An 18,327-nucleotide genomic window follows, 5' to 3' on the forward strand; every position below is an offset into this window, starting at 1 on the left:
GAGATGATCCAGCTGAGGAGCCCCTGCCCCAGCTCCCAGCGACCCTGCCTGGGCAGCACTGCCTTTTGAGATCTGTGTTAGCACTGAGCTCTCCTCTCCCACAGAGCACAGGGGCTGCACTTACCAATACAAGGGGAAGTGACAGGGTGTTTAGCAAACATTAAACCCAGGAAGCTTAAAAGGTCTTCCAGGACTATTAAACAAACATTTAGGACAAATGAAAGACTATGAAATGGTGAAGAAATCGCAAACACTCTGGAGCAGGCAGCTGGGGCTGCACAGATTCAGCTGGGCAGGACAGGGTTTAATCATTTACACAGCGTCACACATAGTCATGCCTCAACTCTTGGCAAGTGTTAATCCAGGAGTAGAACTTTGATAAAAATTTAGCCTGATATTAACATTTTATTAGATACCATTTAACATACAAATTTGAACATGCCAGCAGCACCATCAGTTTGGCCAAGCCGATGCCACCATCACTGTTCCACAAGCCCTGCAAGAGGACACATGGCCTCGCATATGTTAAACTACCTCAGAGCTTCCACAAGTAGCTCAACCTTTTCCAAATCCGTATTTTCCCTTGCTGTACAGTAAGTGGGGAGGATGTCTGGGCTGGCTGTATCACCCCCACCTGAGGATGACCAATCTAAAGGCGTCACATTTGTCTCAAGGGGCTGCAGTTTGTTGTTTTCAGGGTTTAATGTAGTTCTGAACCCCATACAGGAGAGGCAGCACACATGCTCATCAGCCTGCCCAAGGCAAATGCCCTGATCTCCTCATTTCTTTCCAAGTAATAGCAGAGATGCTCACACTCCATTGTCCTCCTGGAGCCATAATTTATTCATATACAATACCACACCTCCCAACAGATTAGCCTCTCTGCCACATCAGTAACTCAGGAGTTTGGAGAAAGTCAGATTGAGGAGTGAAGTGCCAGCATAGGTTGCCAATAGCACAACAGGGCTCAGCCTGAGTTAAGAAGAAATGGTTTTGGTGGCAGCCTCATGGAGCTCACCCGCACCTCACAACAAGAGCAGAGAGCTGGATCCCAAAGAATGCTGTGCTAACTGCCTCAGGTGTGGCTCCTTCCAGCCATGTCCTGCCTTCCCTCCTCCTCTCCACAGAATGGCTTGGCAAATATCTCCTGGTTGTCTCTAAAGGAAAAATATTTCAGACAGCAGTGAATTCCCCATCATAGCATACTTCCTCAGAAAAGAGGGACTGTTTGCCAACTGCTCGTGGCTCTTGGGATCTTGGCAGGCTGTGAGAGGAGCCCGCTGTGCTGCAGCATGCCCGTGCCCCACACTGGCAAGTGGAGACAGATTCATCACTCCAATGTGCTGGCCGGAGACAGAGCCAGGGCTCCCTTGGTGCTGGCGGGCACTGGCAGACCCTGCTCCTGCCACGCAGGCAACATCCTCGTGGCAGACTGCTGCCTCAGAGGGGATTTCAGCCTCTGATGGGGAGTTCTTGAAACAAAGCCCTCATTTGTTTCAAGGCTGTGAGGCCACCGTGGCACCGCCGGCCACCCTGGCAGGTTGACCTGTACTCGCTCCCTCAAGGCTCTCCAGGGTGGGGCTTTGCTTTGGGAAGCCAGGTGCTGCAGAGCTCCTAGCCCCCCGTGTGGGTCTGTCTGCAGTGAGAAGCTCCCAGGAGCAGAGGAGCTGCCAGCTTGCTCCACTCCCCTTCCAAGGACGACATTCAAGCATGGCTTGGATACCTACAGACTGCCCAAAGGGAGAAACTTGGTCCAGCAGGCTGCATGCTCAGGGGCTCGGGTGGGATCACTGGAGAAGAAACAGTAATAAAAAAAGTCTGTTCGTTTACAAAACAGGGGTTTTAAAAGCACTTGCTAAAGATACTGGAAGATACATTTTCCCTCACTAGGTCTGAGAGAGCTCTTTCTCCTTGGCGGTGCCACTGCGGCATGCGGAGCCTGGCTGGGATGGAAAAAAGAGCCTCTGCGCCAGGGAACAGCAGTTTCCAAACACAGCTCTGGCCCTGGGGTGGAGGGTGGCTTTAATTATGTGTGTGTGTGTCCTTTTTAAGGGCCATCCAGCACGATGCAGTGAGAAAGCAGGAGCAGCCTCTGAAACACAGTGGAGCATTTTCTCTGCAAGGTTTCTAGTGTTGGGGCAGGGAAAGAGGAGTTCCACTGTGGCTTTAGAGAACGTTTCAGCTGAGACCTTTCAGCTTTCATGTTCACCCAGCAACCCCTCACTGCTGGGCCCATCTATAGCCACAGTGAGCACGGGGCTCTGTCCACTGCTTCCCCTGGCACCGCACAGAGCAGCAGTCACAGCCAAGGCAGCTCCATCTGCCCACAAAGGGAAGGAGCTTGCTATTTCCATTTTTACTGTTATTTTTTAGTTATTTGTGCTATGCTCACTGCACACCTGGGTTGCCTGTTCATGGAACAGCTCATTAAAGCAGGACAGCAGCTCTGGATGGCAGATGTTTGCCTGCTGACCCCAGACCTGCTGCCTGTGAGCCAGTGATGAGCCAAGCTTCAGCCTGGCATAGCTCCTGTGCATCACCCCCTCGTCCTGCGCAGCACTCACAGAGTTCCACACCAGGCTGGTGTCCTCTCTTCTCCAGAACAAATCCTCTCCAGCTGCTCAGCTTTTCTTCCCAGCCTTACATTTCCCAGCAATGGTCAAAGTAAAACACAGACTGCCAGCAATTAAAAAAATTAACTGAGGGATGGAAGGTGATTTTTTTTGTATAGCATGAAAGAAAACTGTATTTAGTTTGTAACTGAACTACAAACTGGAGGCTAGACAGGTGGAACTCAACAGAAAGAATGCTGGAGCAAAGAAGATAAACATTATTGGGAGGATAAACTGAGTCACAAAAGGATGATATTTTATTTTAGGATTTAAGGTTCATACTTCAGACAAGTTCAGGCTGTAGCAAGCCTGAGTGTCCCAGAGGTGGCGCATCCCTGTGCCACAGACACTGCAGAACCCTCAGCAAGGCCAAACTGAGGCTGTCTCCCAGGATAAAATATGTCTTAGACTGAGCATTTATACATATGCTTGTAACTTAAACCAGAACCCATTATAACAATCAGCATCTGACATTTTAAAATGTAAAGTGCATCCTCCAACTGCACAAACAGTGCAGTGTTCTGGGAGCACTACACCAGACACATGGTGCCTGATTTAAGGAGACTTGTGCGCTTTCTCGTTACAGTAAACACCTATTTGTTCAACACGACTCCACACAAGCACAACCCAGGATCTCGGGTACTTTCTCCACAGCTTACAGTTAGGCCATTTCAGGTTTTAGTAGACTTTTCTTGTTGGAGAGCAGTATAGGAAATTTAAAGACAGCAAAGGCAGTCACATGCAGCAGTTTGACTGCAAGTCTCACTTTTTACATGACCAAAAAAATACTTCGGGAGTTGCCAGTTACAAGAAGTCAGTAAAGGAATTGATTCTGTAAATTTTCAGCAAACAGATTGCCTGGCTTCCTGCATCTCTTCAAACTGACCTGATGCTCTCACTTTGTTGAATGACCACAGATGAACCAGTAGTGAAATGCAGGGACACATAAAGCAGATTCACCCCAGGCCCTGAACTGCTCCAGGCACCAACTCTGAGCTGGGAAAAGGAGACCCCAAGCAGCAACCCCACAGCACTGACCTTACCTGGTCTCGTGGTGACAACACTGCTGCCAGCAATGTCTCAGGCCAAATGCATTGCAGAAAGAACTTGCTGCTTTCCCTGAGCTCTTAAACCTTCCCCTGCACTCAGGACCAGCTGGGGCTGCAACACATTCTCAGCAGTGCCTCACCCAACAGGTGGGTAAAAGAATCACTTTGATTAAAACCACCTGCAAGCTGCAGCCAGGGCTGGCTGAAGCAACAGGAGCTTCCCAGGAAGGGCACCTGCTCTCCCTGCAACCTGCTGCATGCCAGTGGGCATGCAACCATGGCATCGTGCAATCAATAAGGCTGGAAAAGACCCCCAAGGTCATTGAGTCCGCCCCTTGGCTGAGCACCACCACGTCAACTAAACCAACGTGCCACATCTAGTCATCTCCTGAAGCACTCCAGGGATGGTGACTCCACCTGGACTTCCCTGGACAGCCTGTTGCAATGCCCTGGAACCACCAACAGCCTCTAGGCCAGCCGATGGCAAGTTTAGCAGCAGCAGTCTCTCTGCCACAGCCCACCCTCTGCTGCGCTCAGGAAGGCCAGGCAACAGGGACAGAGGGTCCCTGCCCCATCCCAGTGGGGCTTTTAGGGGCACTTTGGGCACTCACAGATAACCAGACTTTCCATTCATCACGTCCTAACTCCATTCCCCACACAGCTGGATTTGACAGCCCCCTCCATCATTTCACCTCATCAATCTGTGATGTTAAAGCCCATGGTTTATTTATTTCTTTACTTCACTAATAAAGCACATTATCTACAATGATTAATTTTGCAATAAAGAAACAACACTACTACAAATGGTGGTCTAAGACAGCCTAGGGAGACTCTACAAAGTTCACATCCTAAATCCATCTCTCTGTTAGCTGTGAAACATCATTCCTCAGAGTACTCGGCTTGTTAACACAATTCTTCTACAACCAAGTCCGTGGCTCTGTTCCCACGTGGGGAATAAGCACCACTCCCAAGCTAAGGAATAATTAATTTACTAGTTTTGAGGGGGTTTGGTTCAAACCTCAAAAATGAGGATATGTTATTTCACTTAACTGTGATACAACAGGATTATCTCAGATGTCAGATATTCATTCTCTTAGAGTACTGTTGATGGATGAGAATACTAAATGGAAGAAGGATTATGAATATGGAGTGGTATGGGTCTATGAAAAAGAGAACTAGTCCAATTCACAGAATAATGAATTTCAGCTTGGTTGATAAATGTAATCATTTGGGTAAGATATTTGTCTTTCATAAACTATTTGAAATCATACAAACATGACATTTTGATTAGGGCAAAAAAGACATAATGATAGAGAGCCAAGCTGTCACAGATCAAACAGAAAAAAACCCAGACTGATGGGTCCCACAGCAAAGAGGGAAAGACAGAGACGATACGTTCCCTGTGGCATTCCACAGGGACAAGTCCTTGGCTTTTTGCACTCTGGTACTTTGCCAGCAGCCTAAAGGAACTATAAAAACATCACTGGTAAAAGGGAGTGACACAAGCTGGAGGAGCTGGCCATGAGCTCCCCCCAGCCAAAGCCCTGGGCAGGCCAGCAACTGAACCTTTGCACGGGCTTGAAATGGAAAGACAGGTCTGGGCACCAGCAGCTCAGGCCACTTGCACACAGGAACTGCCACGGCAGGCCGAGGGTAGAGCATTCAGCTGGCCACTGCTGTGGACAGGGGCCTGCACAAGGCCAAAGGCACCAGTATAGGCAGAGAGTCCCCTCTGCCCATGTCCCCCTGCACCAACACAATGGGCACAGTGTGGAGACTCAAAGGCTACCTGGGTGCAGCACAGTACTGGGCAAAAGAGGCTCAGCTGGCACAGCAGATGCCAAGGCAGGCACCCAGGGAGACATTACAAGAGATGCTGGTGAGGGAGGGCTCCAGCCCATCAAGGCACCACAAGGAACCACGGTTAAGGCTTAAACTAAGCAGGTTAAGACTATAATGGGATATTTTTACAGTGAGGGCAATTAGCTATTAGGAATTCTTATCAGAGGTTGTAACGGGTTCTCCACTACTCATTTATTAACTTTGATCATGAAGATGGGATCTCTGTCTAATCAGCCAGCTCTGGTTCATACAGGAATTCAGGGCAATCCTGCAGCCATGGAGACAGGAGTGACATGGTCATGAGGGTCCTTTCTGTAAGCATGCAAGCTCTTAACATCAGCGCATACCCCTCTGCTTTCCCTCTTTACCTGGCAGCTGCTATTTCAACGGTTGTACAGATCTGTACAGTAACAGGTCTTTAGACAATGCAGATAGAAATTGTGTGTGACCTCAGCGACTGGTGCACACACATCACATGCCCAGGTGACCAGGCCAACGCCAGCAGCGGGGATGTGGAAGGGCTGAGATCAGTGAGGGAGCTCTGAGGAGCAGGATGGAGGAGCAGGAGGGCTTGGCTCCAGCATTCCTGCTGCAGAGTAGCGAGACCGAGCCGCCGTACCCAACTGTGCAGGTCCAGACAGTGGCTCTGCCACCACCCACCACATCACTTGAAAACGGACGGAAACGTCGGGCAGTCGGGTGATTTCATCTTCTTCATAAACTTCTTGAACTCTTTGTTCTTCTTGTCCCACTTGTAGATGGCTGTCAACAGGTACTGAGTCTTCACCTGGCGGCCCATGATGAGGAAGTAGTGGCTGAGGTTGTCCAGCTGATGGCAGGGACAGTCTGCCCCATTTTTTAGGAACAGCACCAGCTTCTTCAGGTTCTTCTTCCGGATGGGCCCCAGCTTCAGTGCCTTCCGCTTCCGTGGAATGATCATCTTGTCCCCATTCTCCTTCTTCACTTCCTTTATGGTCATCTTAAGAGCTGCAAAACAAGATGGGTGAGGGGAAAAACAAAACTCCTCAGCAGCCTTCACCAGCACAACACCTCTGCTAAGTGAGGCTGAGGGGGCAGCAGTGCCATGGCCCGAGGACGGCAGCAATGTCCTGTCCCACTGCAGACATACAGTGCCGTGTTCCATTCCTGCAGTCCCCTTCTCTGCTCCTGAATCCTCCTGCTCCATGGCATCATCCTGGCCATGACCTGGCCCACTGTGACACTCACACCCTCGCACCTGAGGTGGAGCTGCCCCATGCCCAGGAGAGCACCAAGGTAAAACACTGACATCTTTGTTCCCCTTCCTCCAGCAAACCAGCCAGCACTTTCCATTTGAGAGGGGACTTGCTCAGCTGCCAAGCACAAATGTTAGCTGAGTAAATTAGGAGACTTCCCTGCTATAAAGGCATGGAGGGATTCTTGAAAGGATCATTTAAAAGGTCAATTTTGCTTCTCAATCATCTGTTTGTAGTCACACCGGCCCTCAGGTGCCTGTGAAACAAGATTCCAAGCACTGGATGTCTCTGCATCAGGGCTGTGGGGACCCCAGCATGCAGTCATGTATCTGCACCTTCCCTAAGAGAAGGGAAGTTGGTCTGATACACTTCCATGGAAAATACTCTCCCCTCTTTGGGTTCAGCATTTTCCCAAGTTAACTGCAATACCCCCCACCCCCCAAAAAAAAAAGGTTTTTTGCCATGACCATGAAAAGGAATTTTGCATACATGGGAAAAATGATGAAAATGTGTTGTACATTAAAACATAATTTCTGTGCCATTTGGCTCTGCCTCGTTTTTGGGGAAAAGCACATATGGCCAAAAATCACTAACATATTTTCATCATTTGGGAGCTTACTTCAGTGCTGCAGATAACTAATGCTCAGAGAGGTGATTTGTTGGCTGCTGCCCCTTCTCATTAGAGTCTCAGGGCAGTTGCAGGCAGTCCACAAAAACCTCTGGTTCTGACAGGGAGATGGGTCCCCCATAGCATCATTCCTTGAAATCCTGCTCTGCTGGAACATGTCACAGTGAACACGTGTTGCTTCCTGGATGGGAGCACTGCACGGTCCAGATGCAGATGGCAGTAGGACAGCATGACTACAATCCCAAGCAGGCAGCAGAGACTCAGGATCCCCCTTTTGTGCTCCCAGCCACTGCCCTGACAACAGGAGCAATGGTGTTTGCCTGCTCCTGTGCCAAAAATATTCCCTAGGTTTGCCAAGGGCCATGTCATGTTACACTGTTACTGTATAAGAAAGTAATCTAGGTCTGGAAACCCAAGTGAGATTTTCATTCCATCTGTTTTTCAAATTCAGGAGCTAAAGAGACTCCAGCTTTAAGGAGCTAAAGATGCTGAACTAGATCAGTTTGCAACAAATCTGGAAAATGAAGTAAGTAGTCTTCAAGCAGCTCTAAGCTCCATGACATCAACTGGGCAGCAGTAGCAGCAACATTCCTCAATGACAGCCTCACTTTCTTTACTCATGCTGACTGGAACCCTTGCACTAAGCACAGAGATGGCCAGGGCAGGAAGGATGGTAAAACACTGTCGCCCTGAAAACTAAAGCCTTCTGATAATGTTTTCATAGTTTTAGTTACTTTCCCATACAAGTTCTATAAACATAAGTTGCTTATTACATTCCTTCTAAGAAATGTCTTTTGATGGATGTTTCACATGACCAATGTGCTTGGGAAGGTGGTAACTTCATTATCCAATCCCTGGTCCTTGTTGAGAATCTATAAATACTGGAGTCAGAGAATAAAGGTTAGTTCTTTCTTGTTCTAACATTGGAAAGTGTTTGTGTGAATCATTTTGTGTCCTTTAGCGACAAAACACCATTTCAACAGCTCAATAAGAGACTTCTGCAAAATGGCTTGTTTGCAAACTGCTTTGCTGAGATGACTGCAAAGTTTGATCCTTTTTGCTAGAGGAAGAAAAGGATCTGCCAGCTAGTGGAGGTGCTGATCTACTCCAAGTATCATACACCATGGAAGACAAAGAAGGCTTGTTAATCCCGTGCTGTGGGAGCTCACAGCTGCTCCCTTCCCTGCACACAGCAGTTTGTGAGCCAGCGATGCAGGTTCATGGAAGCTGCCCAGGGGAACCATACATCCAGATGTAAACCAAAACCTCATCCAAACCTTGCTCGTGCAGAGCAGCACACAGAGCCAAGATGGGATAATGCCAAGGGGGATGAAGGAAGAGGCTGACCAAGGGTGCAAACAGTTTGTGTCAGGCTCTGTTCTTCCCGGCAGCAGTGACCTCATAACCAGCAAGAGCCTGCAGTGCTGCCCAGGTAAACACAGCCTTGCTCAGGGATCACCAAGCCTTTGGTGCTGCAGGCTGAGCAGTCACACAAGCATGATGATCTCTGCTCAGCCCTCATTGCTCTGCAGTGACCTGGCTCCCCAAATTCCTCTTGTTCACTTAACTGGGCCACATTCCCTAAGTTACAACCCACATTCCAGGTAAGGTTCCCAGGTATGAAAGTGTTCCATAGTGACAGGCCAGACATACAGCTTTTGCACGGCGCACCAGGAAAGTGGTGCCTGAGGGAACATTCATTCATTCCGGTGTGCACCCCACTCTAAGGGCTCAACACCACACAGTGGGAGGCAGCCTCCAACTTCTGACTTTCCTAGAGCATGACATTTGGAAGGGGGGACCACGGGGCTGCAGCAGCCAGCCTGGCGTCTCCCCAGCCCTGGGAATGCTGCCGCAGCAGGCAAAAGGCTTGAGTGGGATGCTTTGAGTCTTGGCTCCAGGATGCAGATGAGCTGCCAAAGCAAACAGCTTCCTCACTGGGAACCTTGGCCTTTCCACTCCCCCCATGCTGCACCAAATCTGTATCAGCACCAAGTGGGAGAAGGGCCAGAATTGCCTCTGAGATGCCAGGACATGCTTGCTCAGACAGACTAAATATTCAGCTGTGGCTGCCAGGCAGGAGCTGGCCCCAGGAGAGTTATCCACAGCAGGAGTGTGTGCCACCTTTGCAGTCCAGCAGCTGCGTTGTGACCACAGGCTACTTCAGCATAGCTGTGGCATTGGTAGCAGCACCGGCCCCTGCCACTCCACACGTTACAGTGGCCCAAGGGGCTGCAGGATCAACATGCCACCCACTTTCTTACCATTTACTTTCATGGGACACCCACATTTTCCAGCACAAGCTTTTCCAAGGATGGCGCTGTATCGGGGTCACCCGCTGAGAGCAGGAGTGCCTGTGTTCTGTTCACAACCCACTACCACGCACCATTCCTGTTCCCACTGGCACCTCCAGCTCTCTTTTTCAGCACAGGACAGCCTGGGACTAGGTTACTGTCTCTGCTGTTCTCCTGCCTGCACGGGAAGGGGCCCCACTCCAGCACCTCATGTGCAGGAAAGAGAATGTGAGAGAAGGGAAAGCTCCACTGCTCCTTCAGCCTCATTTTTCTTTCCTTTAGAAATCACTGAGAAGGAAGAAACCTGCCAGAAGACACATTAGGGCTGTAACAGGAGAAGGCTGCAGGCAAGGACCTGTCAGTCACAGTGAAAAAATAAACAGCATGTATTGATTGTTCTGCAGTCCCCAGTGCCACAGAGCCTGTTCAGCAGGATCCCCTCAGACCCCAGAGAAAGGGCAGAAACAATAAATAAAATCACTAAGAGAAACAGAGCGTGGAATGAACTCCCAGAGTAAGAAACAAGTGCTGGCTGCAGCCCAGGGCAGCTGGGGGAGGTGGCTGTGGGGGCACTGGAGGCCGATCTCATGCTTCCTCTTGCATCCATCGCTGTCTCAGCACACCAGCACTACACTGAAATCTACACTGCAGTTACCCCCACATACCTGATCCAGCCCCCCGTGCTGCTCTGTGCTCAGGCCAGAGTTCTGGCACCCCTCACTCACAGCCACCCCAAAGCTGTCTTACTCTCAGAGGAGCAGCCAAACTGCGTCAAAGCAGCATGCTAGAGTCTACATTCATTCTTCCTCAAACAAAGGCAAACCCAAAGTTCTGCTGGACCATGAGGCTGGCAGTCTCCTGGCACCCCTCTGACCCCCAGCATCTTGTCCAAGATATTCTCCTGCCTTGTCTTTACAGTTTGTGTTCACAGCTCACTGCTGCTCTCTTCCTGCACTGTACTCTAGACCAACACCAGGGCTGCTACACAGCCACTTCCTACACCGGCACAGCCACACATCTGTGGTGGGCAAAGTGCTCCTCACCTCTTTTCTGTAACAAGCTGCTTGGATGTAAGAGAAACCTGCAGGAATCAGTGCAAGACCTACCAACAGCTGCCCCATGCAGCACATGTTAGTTTAAACATTTATTGTACATGTCTGGCTTTGATGAGGATCTGTAACCTGTCAGTTGCCAGTGTTTACCTTGGTGGACGTGCATGAGAAACCTCAGTCTGAAGGTTTGGAAGTTTATAATAGTGTCAGATAAACAGCTTTCCTTGAGAAATTGCCCCATGATAGTAACCTCCCAAGACTAAACAAAGATCCAAAGGCCATGCACTCTGCTTCGGGAAAACTTCCTGAAGCCAATGTTTCCTCCACTAGCCACTCCCTCTGCTGAGACGTCCTTCTCACCCCTACACTGCCTTCCCTCTCAGGGCACAGGTAGGACCAGCACTGAATCCCGTGCTCCTGCTCCCCAGCTGGCTATAGACAGGCAACATCTGCTCAGAAATAATTCCATCCTTTGGACAGTCACCACTGTCTTTCCCAATAACAACTTACACTGTGGGCAAGTCACTGTCCCAAGCCGCTCTGCCGAGGCAGGGAATTCTTCTGGTTTGCCTCTGCTCCCCGTTGTATAACTGTCCATGGGAGCATGGGAGGAGCATGAGAGGATACTTAGCAGCAGAAGCTGATGACAAGCATGCAGTTAAGTTTTTATTTCCCTTCTCTTCTCGGATCACTGCTTGCACACCTCTGGCAAGGGGACGGGTATTGCAGTGACCCACCAGCACTGGATCCACCTCGCTCCTTCTCTGGGATGAAGGTCCCCCAGACTGGGGCAATGCCTCTGCATCACTGCAAGCCCAGGCAGGAAGCTCTTACCCAAAGCAGGTGTGCTTCTCCCTCCCTCCCTGCCGTCTCTCCCTGTGTGTATCGCAGTAAGGCAGGGGCAGCTCTGATTCAGCTCCCATGGCCTGCCCAGAACAGAGCTCTGAGCACCCCAACTTGGAGCACTCAGCACCTCCCACTCCCCAGCCAGGCCATGCATTGAATGTCTGCTTCCATTCCCCAAGCAAGCCAGAAGTATGCACATTCCTGAGGAACTGTTACAGGGGTGTTCCCGTTGATGCTTTTCCCTGTTAGAAAAAGCCTGTGCTGAACTTAGGACTTCTGGCATACCAAATCTGCAGGAGAGTTGAGAATTCATTTCCAGCAGAAAGGGCAACACACCAGCATGCAGAGCAGGTTTGGGTTTGCATAAGCACGCTCCAGTACAAGGCACATTCAAGTGCTAATCCCCCAGGAATGCACACCTTGTTCAATATGCCTTTAATAATCTTCCGGGAAAGTTACATACACCAGCAAGGATGTCAAAACCAGTTAATTCTGGGTTTGATCTGAGAAAGCTAATATATTTCCTTGTGATAATCTTTTCTTTTTTTAAATGAAGTTCAGTTTACCTCTGATTGTCTGACTCACTCATTTAGGACAAAGCTTTCAAGTAGCTTTGCATTTTTTAACACCCACCTCCACATACCCACACTGACATCTAGAGGCACACGTGCCTGGCCTTGGGGACAGATGGCAGGACACAGCAGCACCAGCGCGGGCAGGCAAACATGGCAGTCCCATTCTAGCCCACACAGGAGTCATGCTGCCCCATGCCCAACTCCTCCCTGTGAGGAGAGCCTCCCTGTGCCCAGAGTGCTCCTTCTTACCAAACTCGCTGGCACACAGGTGCTCCACAATGGCCTCCGACTTCATCTCGTTGTCACAAGGGGGACACACAGTCGTTCCTGGCAAGAGAAAAGAAGTGAAGACAATTGAGAGCCGGCAAGAAGCCAGCACAAGTAGGATCGCAGATCCAGACTGCCCATGCTGTCAGACCACCACCCTCAAGGGGGATCCGTGCCCATGCACCCTGCCACGGGCTCCCAGGTCCCATACAACAACACCCTAGTAGGTGTAAGGAACCATCCACCAGCTCACAGGGCAGCACTGGCCACAGGCAACCTTCTGCCAGCCCCACTCCAATGCTGTCAGTGGGCCCAAGGCCAGACACAGGCAGCTGCTAAAGGCAAAAGGACAGCACTGGCAAAGAGAGGAGCTCTCAGAGCCAGGCATTCAACTGAGGGGAGCCGCCTGACAAGGGGCATGGCCCATAGCCTGCTGACATTCCCTCCCCATGGCATGCCAAGGCAGGCATACAATGCCTGAACCCCAGCACAGCAGGAGGATGCTGCCCAGAGATAGCTCAAGTGCCAAGGTGCTACCCTGGTGCCAGGCAAGGGGGTTCAGGACAGGGACAGCTCAGCTCAGTACCATGTTCCTCTCAGCCCTGGGGACCATCCCACAGACTGCCCAGGCATTGCTCAGGAAGCCCCTCACCACCCTCCCTCCTGCCCTGTCCCAGAGCTGCACTGGCTGGAGATGGACCAGCACAGCTCTTGTGGATGCTGCCACCACCAACAGCGGTCATGCTCTTTTGAGTCCAGGGCAGCCTCATGGCTCCAGCAGAGCAGAGCCACCTCTGCTTGTCAGTCACTGGCAGTAGCCAACATCTGCCTCTCGGGAAATGCCAGCCATGGGAATTTCACTGGGATCTGGGAGCAAAGCTCACTTCACCCAGAGAGTAAGAATCTGTTTCAGGTTCCTGTCTGCAGTTGGGACAGACCACCCAGCAGCAGAGATGTAGACTTGAGCTACTGGCAGATTAATTTATTGAGCTGGGAGATGTTGCTTGTTCCTGGTCCAGCAAGATGGAGGGCTCTTCCCACACAAGGGAGTTATTCTCAGGGACAACACTGCAGCAAAACATCTGCCAGTCCCAGCATGTAAACAGAGCACTCATGGCCTTCCAGCCCTCAGCCAGGCCAGCAAATCCGCAGCGTTGCTGAACCAAAAAAACAGAGAGGTGTCCAGAAGAGAGGTGCAGAGCCAGAACTGCTGGCAAGAGAGGCACAGCCACGACCATGGTGTCGTGTCTCCTTGGCCACAGATGCCCCACAGGGATTCAGGCCAGACATTCGTTTTCTGTGGCTTGTTCTTTCCCTGTCACCACCCCCAAATCTCTTCTGTGCCAAATGCTAATTCCTGGGGACATGCGCCATGACTTTATTAATCACACTTGCAGAGCAACTGGCCTTTCGCTCCTCCGATGTGCAAGTCACAAGTCAGCCTTCACAGCACCAACATCCACCTCCCCACTCTCTGTATCCCTGAGAGCTGTCCATCACCCAGGTAACCTCTTCCAGAACCCTAACGTACAACTGCCACTATCACCATCTCACTCAGAAGCCAGCCTTTGGAGATACGATGACATCTCTTAACACTTGATTTTTAAAATCAGCAGTCAGAATTTTTGTTTCCAGGCTGCACATTTAATGAGCTCATGACAAGGGAGAGAGGGTGCTCATAGGAAGGTGATACAGGCCCAGCTGTCCATCTGCTGCAGAGCCAGGAGTTCCTCACTGTGCTGGGGACCACTGTCAGAAATAAGCAGGGGGTACCTGCCATGCCAAGTACTTCAATCTGCCTCAGCAGCCGAAGTGCACATGAGGAGGGCAGCCAAGCCTACACCAGCCAGACAAATGTGAAAGCCACTGCAGCATCCACTCTATGAGCTTTCCAGGCAACCAATTAAAATAGAAAAAAGAAAAAGCAAACAAAAATGGAAAATAAGACTCATTGTTCCCTGTTGCAAATACAGGCTTTGTTCTAGCTGTGTTCCAGTAGCCCCTGAACAGGCTGTAACACGCCCAAGGTGGCGGAGACCCCTGCCTTGCTGCACCAGGGCCCAGAGGCAGCAGCCATCTGTGGGCTGGACCTGGGAGCCCCTGGGTAGTCCCTTCCACAGACAGCAGCTTCACTTGTGCACAATCCCCCTTCCCTAACTTGAGCAGGTTGCTCAGAGTCCCACCTGACCATGAATGTTTGCAAGGACAGGGCATCCACCATGTTTCTAGGTAACCTGTGCCAGTGTTTTACAACCCTCACTGCAAAAAACTTCCCCTTTATATCCAACCTAAATCAACCCATCCTCCAGTTCTGCCTCCTGCAGCTCTTTTACAGCACAACAGGACTGCAGGAGACACTGTCTCCTGACAATGGGAAGGAAAATTGTCCTCTGCTCTGGGTCACCACATCACACTACAGTCAGGAACACAAATGCTGGGGGCCCAGCCAGCTCCTGCACAGCTCTGTGCCTTCAGGAAAGTTGCTGTTCTGTGGAGCCACAGCTACCCCAAAACTGCAAGTCCTCCCATCTGTCCTGAGGCATTACAGCAGACATTTCCAGCCCATCCTCTGGGTCCAGTGCAGGTTGGCTGGGGCCCATCTGATGCAGCTGACAGCTCAGCTCCAAGCACAATCTCAGCCTGCCTCCAGCTCACTTGTTCCCTGCTGACCATTTTCCAATGCCTGGCTGTAGAGCCAGCTTACTCCAGGGGCAAGAGAAGGAATGTGTAATGCTGTATTAATCTGCAACTCCCCTGATGCATCCTGTGGGCCTGCAGGCTTTACTGCCTGTGCTTAAGGAGAAAGGAATTCAGCAGGTCAGCTCTTAGAGAGGCAGAAACAAATTCCAATTTCAAGGTGTTAATGGGGAAAAAATACTGAAAGGGTTTGTTCTTATTAGTACCAAGAGAAAAGTGGGGACACTGCTTGGTTCTGACCCTCTTTGAATCAACAGAAAACACCTCTGTGCCCAAGAGCAAAGGGGCTCCAGGAGCTGGTGTTGACAGAAAACACAGACAAACCATGGCCAGGGTGCACATAGTAGAACCCAGGCAGATGAAAGTACCAGCCAGCACAGGCACAAGGACTGAGCTGCAGGTCACCTAGGATGACTCGACATCTGCAGGAAGTGGTAGTACCAGAGCTGAAGCAATGGGTGCCTCACGGGCCATAAACAGATACTCTGTGGCACACAGGAGATTCTGCAGTGCTGGTTCACATCACAGTAATGGTTGCAATTAACTTTGCTTTTTCCACCCCAAACTGAGGCATCACAAGGAAGCAGTAGTGTCCCAACCCCAGTGCTGCCTTCAAGACAGGTCAGAAAGGTAAAGTTGCTAAACTACTCAATGGAAAACCTGGCAGGTGCTGCTCATTTAGAAGCCTGTTCCCAGGTCTTGGCTCATTAATGTCTGTAAAATGAATTACCTGCACACAGCCCAGACTATTACAGACCCTGGAAGGGCCAGCTCAGATCCAGCTGTCCCAGGAGCATGCTTGGCTGAAAGTCCCTGGGGAGAAGCAACCTTTGTACCTGCAACACAGAACACGGCTGCGGTCTTGACCAAGGGTCCAGGTTCATATAAGACATATTAATTTAGAGCATTCCTGGAAAACAACGATGTTTTCCAGCAGTCACATCAGTAACGGCAAGCCATGACAAGGAAGCCAGTATGTCTGTGCTGCCATCACTGTGGGGAAAGGCTGAGTCCCTGGCAATGAGATCAGCCAGAGCTCAGCCCCCTGACACCCCACCCCGCACTGGCACGAGCTTCACATTCCACCTGCCTCTGGATGTCATTTCCAAGATGTGCCATGGGCCCTCATGTACAGCTCCTCTGGGTACGGAGTTCGGGGGTGCTCCTCTGCCTGCCGTGTCACAGTCACTGTGCCAGGGCTCTGCACTGCCCTCCGCACACCCAGCACAGCTTCTAGAGACTCCTCAGGGAGTCACCCCTCTGCTGCAGGATGCACTCCGTTGTTCCTGTCCTCTATCAGAAGGGCTCCCTGAAGTACGAGTCCTTTCAAGATGGGCAGGATGACACTGCACAGTCCCCACCGGCTGGGTTACTTCTCCCAGTCGAGCACCACATACAGCCTTTGTCTGTACAAGTCCCTGCAGACGAGCTCTGACACAGCGCAGAAGCCACAGAAATCACTCAACCCCCAGCCCCGAGCTCCTCCCGAGAGCCGGCACTATGCCCCCGTGCCATCAGGAGTGACAATTCCTTCCGATGAGGCTCTGCTGGCCAAAAAGCACTGCAGTCTCCTAGAGCCCCCTGCCATCTCCCTCTACAAACATTCCTCCTGCCAGCCTTTCACAGTGTTCCAATAGCAAACACTGAAGTGACACCAGGATATTTATTTATTTTCAAGTTTCCAGCAACAAGCCAGAGTCACTGCAACTTGAACAAGCCAGTCTGGCACCACAGAAACGTGCTGCATGCAATGGAAACAAACACGAACCACGTTCACTTTCCCTAGTCGTTTCTGGGCAGGTTTCTTGCTCCTTCTCCAGCCCACCCGAGGGCAGAGCTGGATCTCCACTGCACGCCCAGGCACCAGCTGCCCAGACTCTTCCCTAGGACTGCACTGGACATGGGGGATCCTGCCAGGACTACGGTCACAGTTGGCTTCAGTCAGCCAGCACTTTCTGCCATGGCATACATCCTCCTGCTGCCCAGAGCAGCCCTGCAGGAGTCTGGCTCGGGAGCAGAACCAGGACAGTGCAGTATCTGAGCACAGAGGGTCACACTTTGGTCCATCAGGGCTGGAGCCCGTGCAGGTATCAGAACAGGCACAACCCCACATGTCCCAAACAGCCTGTCCCAAGGCTCTGCGATGGGGATGAGGAGCTGGCAAGGCATCCCACCTACCTTAGGACAGGAAGGCACAGAGAGTGAGTGCTCAGAGGCCAGAGGAGGGCCGCTGCCAACAAGAGTTCAAATGAGCCTCCTCCTGCCACAAGAACCCCTTCAGTCCCATGTGGCCCCTTCTGGGCTAACACCTGGCCTGTCAGCTCAGAGAGGAGTGCCAGGAGCAGGGCTGCAGCACAAGCCATGCCTTACCTTTGGGCCTGGAGACCTCGGTGGCATTGGGAGCTGTCATAGCAATGCAGACATCATCCTGGGGAAACTGGTCGCACTTGAGCATGTCTGGCCAGAAGAAGCCAAAGAACTGCATGACAGGCTCACAGGAGTCACGCACGGCCTCGCAGAGCCAGCGGCAGGGGTAGACCGGCCGGTCCAGGCACACGGGGGCAAAGAGGGAGCAGAGGAAGACCTGGGTGCCCATGTGGCAATTCTTGTTGAGCAGTGGCACCCAGCTGCTGGCCTGGTGCTTCACTTCGGCCATGGTCTCGTGGTCCAGCAGGTTGGGCAGCACCATCTTGTCGTAGCCCACGCTGTGGCAAAGCCGCAGGTCGGCAGGGATGGCCACGCACTGGTGGGGTTTGGCGTAGAAGCGCCCGCCAGGGTAAGGGCCCAGGTCTGACTGGTAGCTGACATAGTCGTACTCGCTGGCCACGCCGCAGGCCAGCAGTCCGGCGGCCACCGACACCAGCACCCGCAGGGCTCCACCGGGCCCCCCCACGCTGCCCATCGCTGCGACCCGCCGACGGTGGCCCCGACAGCACCTCACGCCGCGACTCGCGGGGCGCCCGCCGCCGGCGCCCGCCCCCGGGGACCCTCCTCGCACCCCCACCGACGGCCCCTCCGCTGCCCCTACCCGCTCCCCTCAGAGCCCCGGAGGACGCCGCGCTCCCGCCGCGCTCCCGCCGCCCCGACCCCGGCCCCGCTCTAGCCGCGCTCCGGCCGCGCCGCGGGTTTGTGAGCCCGCGGCAGCCAATCAGCGCGCAGCCGCCCGCCGCGCGCTCGCCCGCAGCTGTCAATCAGTGGCGCAGGAGCCAATCCCGCCCCGCCCCGCCCAG

The 18,327-nt window shown here is 51.9% G+C and overlaps 1 protein-coding gene across 7 annotated transcripts; it reads right to left on the minus strand.

Moving 5' to 3' along the window:
• Nucleotides 1-374: 374 nt before the first annotated feature.
• Nucleotides 375-18,089, minus strand: SFRP1 (secreted frizzled related protein 1). 7 transcript variants are annotated; one of them, XR_015774711.1, is made up of 5 exons: nucleotides 17,468-18,089; nucleotides 12,383-12,460; nucleotides 3,656-6,490; nucleotides 2,565-2,676; nucleotides 375-1,790 (listed from the first exon to the last, which is right to left on the minus strand). XR_015774711.1 is itself a non-coding variant. In XM_005530835.3 (3 exons), exons 1-3 carry the CDS (start codon nucleotides 17,997-17,999, stop codon nucleotides 6,168-6,170), a joined length of 933 nt encoding a protein of 310 aa, XP_005530892.1. In that variant the 5' UTR covers nucleotides 18,000-18,089; the 3' UTR covers nucleotides 375-6,167. The 7 variants fall into 7 exon arrangements, 1 of the variants encoding a protein (XP_005530892.1); XR_015774713.1 differs by having other exon boundaries at nucleotides 375-1,157; nucleotides 1,728-1,790; nucleotides 2,565-6,490; XR_015774708.1 differs by having other exon boundaries at nucleotides 375-2,676.
• Between the last annotated feature and the right edge of the window lie 238 nt (nucleotides 18,090-18,327).

This window comes from Pseudopodoces humilis, chromosome 30, assembly GCF_049639895.1.
Source record: "Pseudopodoces humilis isolate 2021_Gansu_Grassland_sample_001 chromosome 30, ASM4963989v1, whole genome shotgun sequence".
Lineage (NCBI taxonomy): Eukaryota > Metazoa > Chordata > Aves > Passeriformes > Paridae > Pseudopodoces > Pseudopodoces humilis.

Coding starts and splice junctions, on each gene's coding strand:
- SFRP1 (XM_005530835.3), bottom strand. CDS start 17,999: ATGGGCAGCGTGGGGGGGCCCGGTGGAGCCCTGCGGGTGCTGGTGTCG. Junction 12,461..17,467: donor CGAGGTCTCCAGGCCCAAAG/GTAAGGCATGGC, acceptor TTCTCTTGCCAG/GAACGACTGTGTGTCCCCCT. Junction 6,491..12,382: donor CCTGTGTGCCAGCGAGTTTG/GTAAGAAGGAGC, acceptor CTTGTTTTGCAG/CTCTTAAGATGACCATAAAG.